Raw genomic sequence first — 9,246 nt, 5'->3', positions numbered from 1 at the left:
TCTTCAAGTCAGCATTCAAGGTCCAGGTCTCACAGCCGTACAGCAAGATATGGAGAACGTGTGACTTGGAGACTCGAATCTCAGTCCTTCTGATTGAGAGTCCATAATACCATGGTCTATGCCCCCCACCGCTGCCACCATTTTGTGTTGGATGGTATGGCGTGGCAAATAAGACATTTGGTTTAGTTTTTCTATATATTTCCAACGTAAGTTTTCAAACACTTTGTATAATCACATATATGTTCTTACACAACTGTAACCACACCAAAACACCAACACAAGTTAGTTCGTAAGCCCTAGGTCAACATCCTCTCTCTCTGACTGGTTCTGTTTCTGGTCCTGTTTTTCTTCCTCTCTCTGGTCTGACCTACGATTAGACTCACTGAGTTACCTATTTCTATATGTTCTATTCTTTCTATTTCCTAATTAACATTCTATTTTGTCACCAATGTCTTTATGATAATATGAACTATGATGCTTTATTTCTGATTAGTTTATCTGACCTTTGGTATACTTTAAACTTAATTCCATTCTAATTTCTGATTTTGGCATTCTGAGTTTTGCGTTTCCTTTATTTGTTTTTCTTCTACATTTCGAGTGATTAGCCTAACCTGTCATCAGTCCTGATATAAGTTGTTTCTTCACACACTTCTTATCTTCTGGGACCCGTATTTCCGAGTGCGTGGCTAATCTATTTTTCCTACACTAGCATACAGTGCAATACAATATACTACAATGTAATAAAATATTAGTACCTCCAGACATGATCCGTCACTGTCCTGCATACACAACCAAGGTATGTAAAGCTTTCCAAGACCTCAGTGTCTTCGCCACATGCATGGACTGACTGAACTGTGTCATCCAGTGATCCCCCAAACGCCTGGAACTTGGTCTTGGTCCAGGGGACCTCAAGTCCAGGCGGTCTCGCCTCCCTGTGTTCCAGTGACTCCGCAAGAAGGACAGCTTCATCAGCAAACACTGGGTGTTGCCAATAGATGCTCCGCAACGACAATGGTCAACAACTCTGGCTAATATCCAGTCTATGCAAGTCTTGAAAAGTGTTGGGACGAGGACACACCTATGCCTCACTCCTGAATTAACAGAAAAGAAGCTGGACACACCTCCTCCATACTATACAGCACTCTCTGTCCCAGAGTAAGCCAGATTGATCAAGTCAATAATCCTCGCAGGAATCTTTTGGATCCGCATAAGATTGCAGAGCACCCCGCGATGTACAGAGCCGAACTCCTTGAGGCCAACGTAAGCTAGCTGCAAGAACCCCTGTTGAGAATCACGTCGGCGCTCCGCAAGAGTACGAAGCGCTAGGACCCGAACAGTTGTTGACTTACCTGGCGTGAACCCAGACTGTTCAGGCCTCTGAAACTTTGGCAGATGTGAACGAACCCGGGCCAGCAATAGATGGATGTGCAAGCACCTTACTTGGCACACTGAACAGTGTGATGCCGCAGTAGTTGTTCCAGTCCTGGCGGTCCCCTTTCCCCTTCCAGATGGGGACGATCAGGTGGCCAATTTGCCTGTCAGAGGGAATGGTACCAGACACCCAGAGGGCAGACATATACAAACTCTGTATGGCGCTTTTGGGTCTAATGACTAAATGCTATTTTTCTTATTTTATCATTTCATTCTAGCTAATACCATTTGGTTTCATTCAGCTTAGGATCAAGACCCGCCGCGGATCAGTCGAGGAACCCCCCCCCCCTGTGGCCAAGGGGTCACTTCCTCGGCTGCAAAATTTGTAATCGATTCTAATCAATTATAATTACAATCTCCATGTTTCGGAGGCGGCGGCGGCGGCGGCGGTGTGAGTCGCAATTGTAGTCATGGTGATGTAGTACTGGTGTTGACGACAGTGGCAGTGTTGATGGCCATTAGTGATGTGAGAGGCTAGTGTTGGTAATGGTGTTTGGCTGGAGGCTGATGTAGTGGTGGCAGCGATTGTGGTCGCAATGGCAGGGGTGCTGCTGCTGCTGCTACTGGTGGTGGTGGTAGTGGAGGCGGCTGTGATGATAGTGATGATGATGATGATGATAATGGTGTTGGTGATGGTGGTAGTGTTGTTTGTACAAGTGACAGGGGTGGTGCTGGTGATGATATTTTAGTGGGGACCATCGTTGTGGTGTAGGTGCTGGTACCAATGGTGTCGTTGGACGTGGGAAGGACAAATAATTCAAAGAACTAAACTCTCATGCGGGGAGGAGGATGGAAAAAGGAGAGATGAGAAGGATGGAGAGAGAGAGGAAAAAAAAAAAAAACGACCAAGGAAATGGAGACTGAGAGAGAGCATTTGCTTCGCTAGGCGACACTTCCCTACGACCTGAAGTCACCTTTGCCCTACGTGTCTGGATAGCTAGGACAAATGGCCATCATGAGGAGCCACTACGAGGTGGGCAATGCTAACAAAAGTAAAGGCAAAAGAGAGAAGGAAGCGTCATGAAAACTATATGAAAAAAAAAAGATGACTACGAAATAAAATGTGGAGGTCTACGGACTGAGGAACAACCTATTGGGCTGAAAACGGAATAAAAACAGGAAACAGGAAACGACAAAATGAACAACAGTCAACGAATTGTATCAAAATAGGGCCGGCAGAATATATATCTTTATAGTGTGTATGCTCTGTGTGTGTGTTTGTGTATGCTCTGTGTGTGTGTGTGTGTGATTCACCACCACAGTCCTGGGTTACGTGTTGGAATCGTGATCGACATCTATTACCGCCCGGATGAGAGCTCACACATGGTTGGAGTGCCGGCTCGGAGTGCAGCTATAGTATTTCTATTTTATCATTATTTTTCCCCCAGCCCTGGGCGGGACTCGAATTCAGACCGCTCAATTAGCGGTCGAGAACGGTATCACTGCATTATCAAATCGGTGTGTTTTTGTGCGTGTGTATGTATTCACCTTGGTCTTTTTGGATCACGTGTTGGACTCGTGATTGACAGCTATTTCCCTCCGGAAGAGAGCTCAGAGCTCGTATGACCGATCTATGGGTAATGCTATGACCTTTCACACACACACACAACTTCCCGCCCACGAGAGTCAGAGTAACAACCCGAAGCGCAGCGATACCGAAATAATTTCGGCCCTGGGCAGGATTCGAACCAGGTACTCCGAGCACCACCGTACTTCCCAGTCCGGTGCTCTAGCAACCGCGCCACCGAGCCGTGTATGTGTGTGCGTGTGCATGTGCATGTACGTGCATGTGTGTGCATGAGTGTACTTGTGCGTGCACGCATGTATATGAGTGTGTGTGTGTGTGTGTGTGTGTGTGTGTGTGTGTGTGTGTGTGTGTGTCCGCGCGCGTGAGGTTCTATGCATGCCCGTGCAAGTTGCTTGCCTGGCTGCCTAAAGAGGCGAATTTTTCCCAAGTGGTCGGTTGGATGATTAAGATGACGATCACGATATTACCTATAATGTTATTACTCTTGACGACGACGACGACGACGACAACAACTTTGGTGGCGACGGGGCTCTCTCTGGTTACACCAGGCAGGGACATCTGTGCTGCCGACGACAGACACAGACGACAGAGGAAGAAAGAGCAAACGGGCCAACGACAGCAGACGACGTGACGTCATCGTACTTAAAAAAAAAAGAATAAAATAAAAAACGAAAAACTTCGCCTGCAGTGATTACGTTAATAATATTGGAACCAACGATGTTGACGACGACGACGACGACGACGACGACGACGACGACGACGTTGGAGACGTCCGGCCATTGCCTGCGATGTGGACGATAACCAGTCTAACAATGATGATAATAGTGATAACGCTGGCATGGCTGATAACACCGACGATAAAAGCCAGGCAGCGCAGGGCAAAGCCTGCCATCATGATAACGGTAATTGTCATTATAACAATGGAAAGCGACCAACAATCGCGGGGTGAGGGGTGAGGCGCCACGGGGTGAGCGGGGAGGAGGGAGTGTGAGGTGGGGTGTCAAGTGTAGTGGAGTACACGGAATATAGTGTAGAGCCTTGGACTCCCAACCAAAGATGTGGAGTTTTGGTCTCTTTGCTCTCTGGGAGCTTACACTTGTAACAGCGACATGACGTCATCCATCTGGGCAGGGTGCGTTGGGAAAGGGGAGGCGCGACACACACACACACACACACACACACTATAGTCACCCAGTACCAAAAAGAATAGAAGGAAAATTGAAAGAATCCAAAGAGCAACTACGAAGATGGCCCCCACACTTTCAGAACTGCCATACGAAGAGAGACTGTCAAAACTAGAGTTGCCGACCCCCCTGGAACAAAGAGAAAGAGGAGACTTACTGACCATCTATAGGATCATGGGAGGTACAGAAGTCCTTGATAGAGAAGACTTACCAAACTGGGATACGAGATAAACAAGGGGATATGTAAGGAAGCTCAAAAAGGACAGTTATAGAAGAGACCTGAAAAAGAACAGCTTTCCCCCACAGAGTGGTGGATGTCCATGGAACAAACTGGACGAAACGATAGTGTGTGCAAAAACCATACACGAATTTAAGAACAATTTAGACACTGCGAAATACAGAGACGGGAAACTATGAACGTAGCTTCCCTTCCCGTAAGATACAACTAGGTAAATACCCCCCCTCCCCCAAGCTGAAAAGCACCACAACACGGCTAGCTGGCACCCCGCTCTGTTGGGCACGGAGTTCGGTGTGTGTGCGTGTCATGTAAAGTCACAGCCTTACCTATAGATCGGGTTATCTACGACCTCTGACCTCTCATCTGAAAGGGTAATAGCTGTCGATCACGAATCCAACACGTGATCTAGGACCATGGTGAATCTTTCTCTCACACACACACATACACTTCTAGCTACAACTGAGGAATTTAACTGAGTTTCTTCACCCTGTCCAATGGCGACAAGATAAGCAATGGTACAAGGTACATATGCAGACAGAAAAAGAGAAGACGGGGAGAAAGCCCTTGGGGCTCCGTCAAAATATCATAATTCCCACATCATGGAACACAACCTTGTTTCATCTATATACTTCCAATATTACATTTTGAATTATGACAATGTCTTTTTCTTAGCCGTAGCAGTACATGGAAGCTGGTCATTTACAGATTTGCCATAACTGTTCAATATGAGTTGCAGACCGAACAGTTTGGGTCATAAGTTGCGTACGTGAAGTATCACAGGTACAAGTTTCACGGAATTCGACTCTGTCCTTGAGGCGATTCAAAACAAGGTTCATCAAGAACGTTCTGTGGTTTACTAGGTTGAGAATTTATTTCTCGTAAGTACTCATGAGAACCTGATTTTTTTTTTGTAGGTCAATTAAGACAACTGACTGAGTTTAAAGGATGTGCGTACATTGGTAATGGTAGAGAAACAGTGGTGTAGATGCTGCAATTATACTCCTCATAACTCCGTTGCATACAAGTTAACGAAGTGTTTCATTTGCACACTTACTATAGTCTACAAGTACGCTAAGCTCTATTATTCATAAAACTATTCTTATTTCATTACATTACTTATTTCATCTCATATAATCACAATGGTGTCTTCTACCGTCATTGAATAATGACGCCAAGCATTGGGAGGGAGCGGAAGGCGAGCTGCGGCCGCCTGCTCGCGTGACGTCATCATGTCACCATCGAAGGCCCCGGCCCAGCCCGCCTCTTTCCTTTGCCCACAGGAGCCCAAACGAGGACCGCCAAGGCTCAGGGGTAGCGCGCGTGCCTGGTTACCGCGTGGGGGAGTTCGGGCGTATGTTCGAATCCTGGTCACGGCGCAGAGGTTAGGAAGGGCATCCACTCTGACTCCTGACTCCCAACCGTCCCTCACCTCAGACGTGAGGAAGGCGCCCTCAGTTTCCTGAGGGTGTTGTCACTTCAGTGCCATACCGCGGACACCGTCTCCTCTCCTGCGTTCGCGTATCGTGAACTCTCCCGGACCATTCGCAAGGCTGAGGTCCGGTCGGGTCCCGCCAACCACGAGAGAGAAAAAGACAAGAGGCAAAAATCGCCAACGCTCCAGTCCTCGTGGATGATATGGGCGCACCGTGATAGGCTCGTACCCATTTTGTCTTTTATTCCCAGCAACAACTCCCTCGACCTCTTCCTCTTCCTCCTCCTCCTCTTCCTCCCCCGTTCTAGCGTGAGAAGAGGGGATTAACCTCCTACACCAGTGTGACGTTTTTCGTCCCAGTTAAGGAGGGGGCCAGCCAGGGGTTATATTTAGGTGGAGGGCCAGCGTCCTCCTGATTGAAGGGAATCTGGACCGACCCAAGGAGGTCCCCCTTCCACGCCGACGTCGAGGAGAAAGTGAGCGAGCGCTGGAAGTGGGCGAAGTGCACCACACGTCTCCCGCATCACTGTCTGTATATTACTTCGAGTTGGCGCAGATTTTCTAATTATTACAGGAATTATATCAGCATATTAGAGTAGCAATATTGAGCGAAATATAAAAAATTATAACAAAAGAAAATAGTGAATTCAAATGGAAGGCTGCAGTTCAATGTATTCATAAGAAATATGCAAACCAACTAATCTGTCAACACTGGTGCAGATAATCCTCTTCATGTCAATATGAACAAGTTCGTGGCTCTCAACCTGGGGGGGGGCGCCCCCCCCGCCCCCCAAGGAAGTCATGAGGACAGGAATTTGTGGGGGCCATGGCCATGGCGTCCTGTTACAAATTAATCATTTCTTTATGTGAGGAATCTGAAAAAAAAAAAATCCATCACTGTCCTGACAAGAAATATAATATTATCAAGTCTACAGCATAGGGTGTCTCGAAATCAAGATTTTAATATTATTATTATTACTATTATTACCAATAGTGTATATAAATACATACACACACACATATATATATATATTTTGTGTGGGGGGGTACTTGGGAGACAATGAAGAGGGGGGAACCACCCAAATGTTGAGAATTGATGAAGTTCGGGGGGGGATTAGAGTGAAAATAGGTGGAGAAGCCCCCACCTCCTCCTCTTCCACCTCCTCCACCTATTCTCTCAGCTCACCTTTACATAAGTTGGTACTTCCTTCTTTGTCCTCCCCCCCACCGAACTCCCTAACCTCCTCGCATCGCACCCTAACCTCCTCCCCCCCCACCGTCGCCATCACCATAATACGCATCATATCAATACTCGCGACGTTTCTAATAACAACAATAATGCCGCTACTGATGGCAATAATAACAAGGACGGCCGTCGCAATAAGAAGAGCGGGCGAGAGTGAGGCGACATGACGTAGGCAAGTCTGTCCTGCGAACCGTCTCTGACGAAGGCATTCGGAGGTTATACGGCAGACACTTCTTCTACTGCTGCTGCTGCTGCTGCTCTCTTCTGTTGGGCTCTGAACAGCTGCTGCATTCGTCCTGCGGTAAATGCAGCTTAACTTTTGGTGGCGCAAGTGGAGGATTTCTTAAGTCAGGTACATTGTATATATTCTTTTCTGTCCTTAAGAAAAAATCCTTTTGGGCGTGTCACCGATTTGTGAAAAATGCCTACCCAGGACTATCATTCCTATTTTAAGAGACAATTTCTTTCACTGTTGCACTGCTCTTTGTACTTCAGGATTCCGTCACCGCCGCACGACGACCTTCCACTGTGCCATTACGACTGCATCACCCCTGCGAGGCAGCGGAGGCAATCATCATCATCATCATCATCATCATCATCATCATCATCATCATCAGGGAGGAGGGCAACGACGCCACGGAAGGGGCGGGAGAGGAAAGCAGGCGAGGCGAGGCGAGGCGAGGCGAGGCAAGGGGAGGGAGCAGGAGGAAGAGGAGCAGGAGGAAGAGGAGGAGGAGGAGGAGGAGGAGGAGGAGGAAGGTGAGGGGAGGTTAGGGGTGAGGTGGTGAGGGAAGGGTGAAGGATGAGTGCGGGAGGGGGGCGAGAGGAGGGAGGAGAAGGAGGAAAGCAGGCAAGGGGAGGTTAGAAAAGGGAGGGGGGAGGGGAAAAAGGTTAGGAAAGGCATGAGGGAAGGTAGAGGAGAGGGGAAGAGACTGGGAAAGCGGCAAAGGGGAGAGGAAAGGGACGAGGTACGGGAGGAAAGAGGAGGAAAGGGGGAGGGGAGGGGACTGTGCGAGGGATTGGAAGAATGGTGGAGAAGGGAAGTTGGAGGGGAGGGAGGTGGGGGAGGGGAGAAAATCGACTCTAGTTCGTTTATTTTACCCTGAAGGACATTTTTCCTGACTATGGCTTCTGCAGTTGCTCTTTGTGCTTTTCAGACTTCTTCACCGAATCAAAGTTCTCCCAAGACCACCCCCCCAGTCCCTCCCTCGCTCCCCCAATTATTTCTGCTGTTGTTTCATGTCCAACAAGACTGAAACCGTCACTGTTAAGAAAATCTCCAATAAAGCCTCGCCTGCTGGAAGTACAGTACAATACGCTAAGAGCTAAAAACAAAAATGTGGTATTTCATAATTGTGGAGGCGGCATGAGTTTGTGTATGTGGGTTGGGGGTGGGGGGGGGCAAAATCTCTCCTTGACCACCGTCCTCCTCCTCCTCCTCCTACTCCTCCTCCTGTGTTACTTGACGTGACGTTGTACCCAGCGATGGGAGCGCTGGACATCATTGCCTGCAGCCAGCGTTCTACAACGCAGCCTTCTGCAAAACGACTAATGATGGCAACGTTGGAAACTACCAAATCAATGCTGCAACTTAAAATTATAATAACAATGAATATAACAACAATAATAATAATGGCTTGACAAAGAAACTGAAAAAAAGTTTTGTTAAAAAGAGACAGGCTTACAAGAAATATAAGTGCTCGGGTGCATCTAATGACTATCAAAGTTATGTATTAATACAGAGAGATTTAAAAAAGACAACAAAAAACGAAAACGACAATACGAAATAAATATCGCTGATAAATCCAAAGAGAATCCCAAAGAATTCTATAGTTACATTAGAAAAAAAAAAGGTTGTTAGGAATCACATTGGTCCACTATTATCTGCTGACGGTCAACTTGAATATTCAAATGAAGGAATGTGTGATATTTTAAACAATTATTTTAGCTCAGTATTCGTAAACGAAACACCTCAAAGTGAACTCCAAACTGAAACCTGTGAAAAGTGGGTAAACTTACTACTGTTAAAAAAAGAAAAAAAAAAAATAATAATAATAATAATAATAATCAAAAGGTGTATAGATATACTCAAAGTTAATCAAACACCAGGGCCTGACGGTTGGCATCCAAGAATCTTAAAGGAAATGAAAAAATGAGATTGCTGTTCCATTTGAAATTATTTTCAAG

General features: G+C 46.7%; 1 protein-coding gene across 1 annotated transcript; it reads right to left on the bottom strand.

Moving 5' to 3' along the window:
- Window positions 1-1,131: 1,131 nt before the first annotated feature.
- On the bottom strand, window positions 1,132-1,843 carry LOC143034960 (uncharacterized). Its single transcript, XM_076201304.1, has 3 exons — window positions 1,785-1,843; window positions 1,441-1,535; window positions 1,132-1,349 (listed from the first exon to the last, which is right to left on the bottom strand). Exons 1-3 carry the CDS (start codon window positions 1,841-1,843, stop codon window positions 1,132-1,134), a joined length of 372 nt encoding a protein of 123 aa, XP_076057419.1.
- Window positions 1,844-9,246: the final 7,403 nt, after the last annotated feature.

This window comes from Oratosquilla oratoria, chromosome 18, assembly GCF_046742065.1.
Source record: "Oratosquilla oratoria isolate Oo_2021 chromosome 18, ASM4674206v1, whole genome shotgun sequence".
NCBI lineage: Eukaryota > Metazoa > Arthropoda > Malacostraca > Stomatopoda > Squillidae > Oratosquilla > Oratosquilla oratoria.
This window is presented reverse-complemented; position numbering and strand designations above follow the sequence as displayed.

Bases quoted from the DNA above. Each gene is read 5' to 3' on its own strand.
- LOC143034960 (XM_076201304.1), bottom strand. From the start codon at position 1,843: ATGACTACAATTGCGACTCACACCGCCGCCGCCGCCGCCGCCTCCGAA. The intron at 1,536-1,784 runs GTAATTATAATT...TCCCTCTGACAG, and splicing joins GCCTCCGAAACATGGAGATT to GCAAATTGGCCACCTGATCG. The intron at 1,350-1,440 runs GTAAGGTGCTTG...GGTTCACGCCAG, and splicing joins CACACTGTTCAGTGTGCCAA to GTAAGTCAACAACTGTTCGG.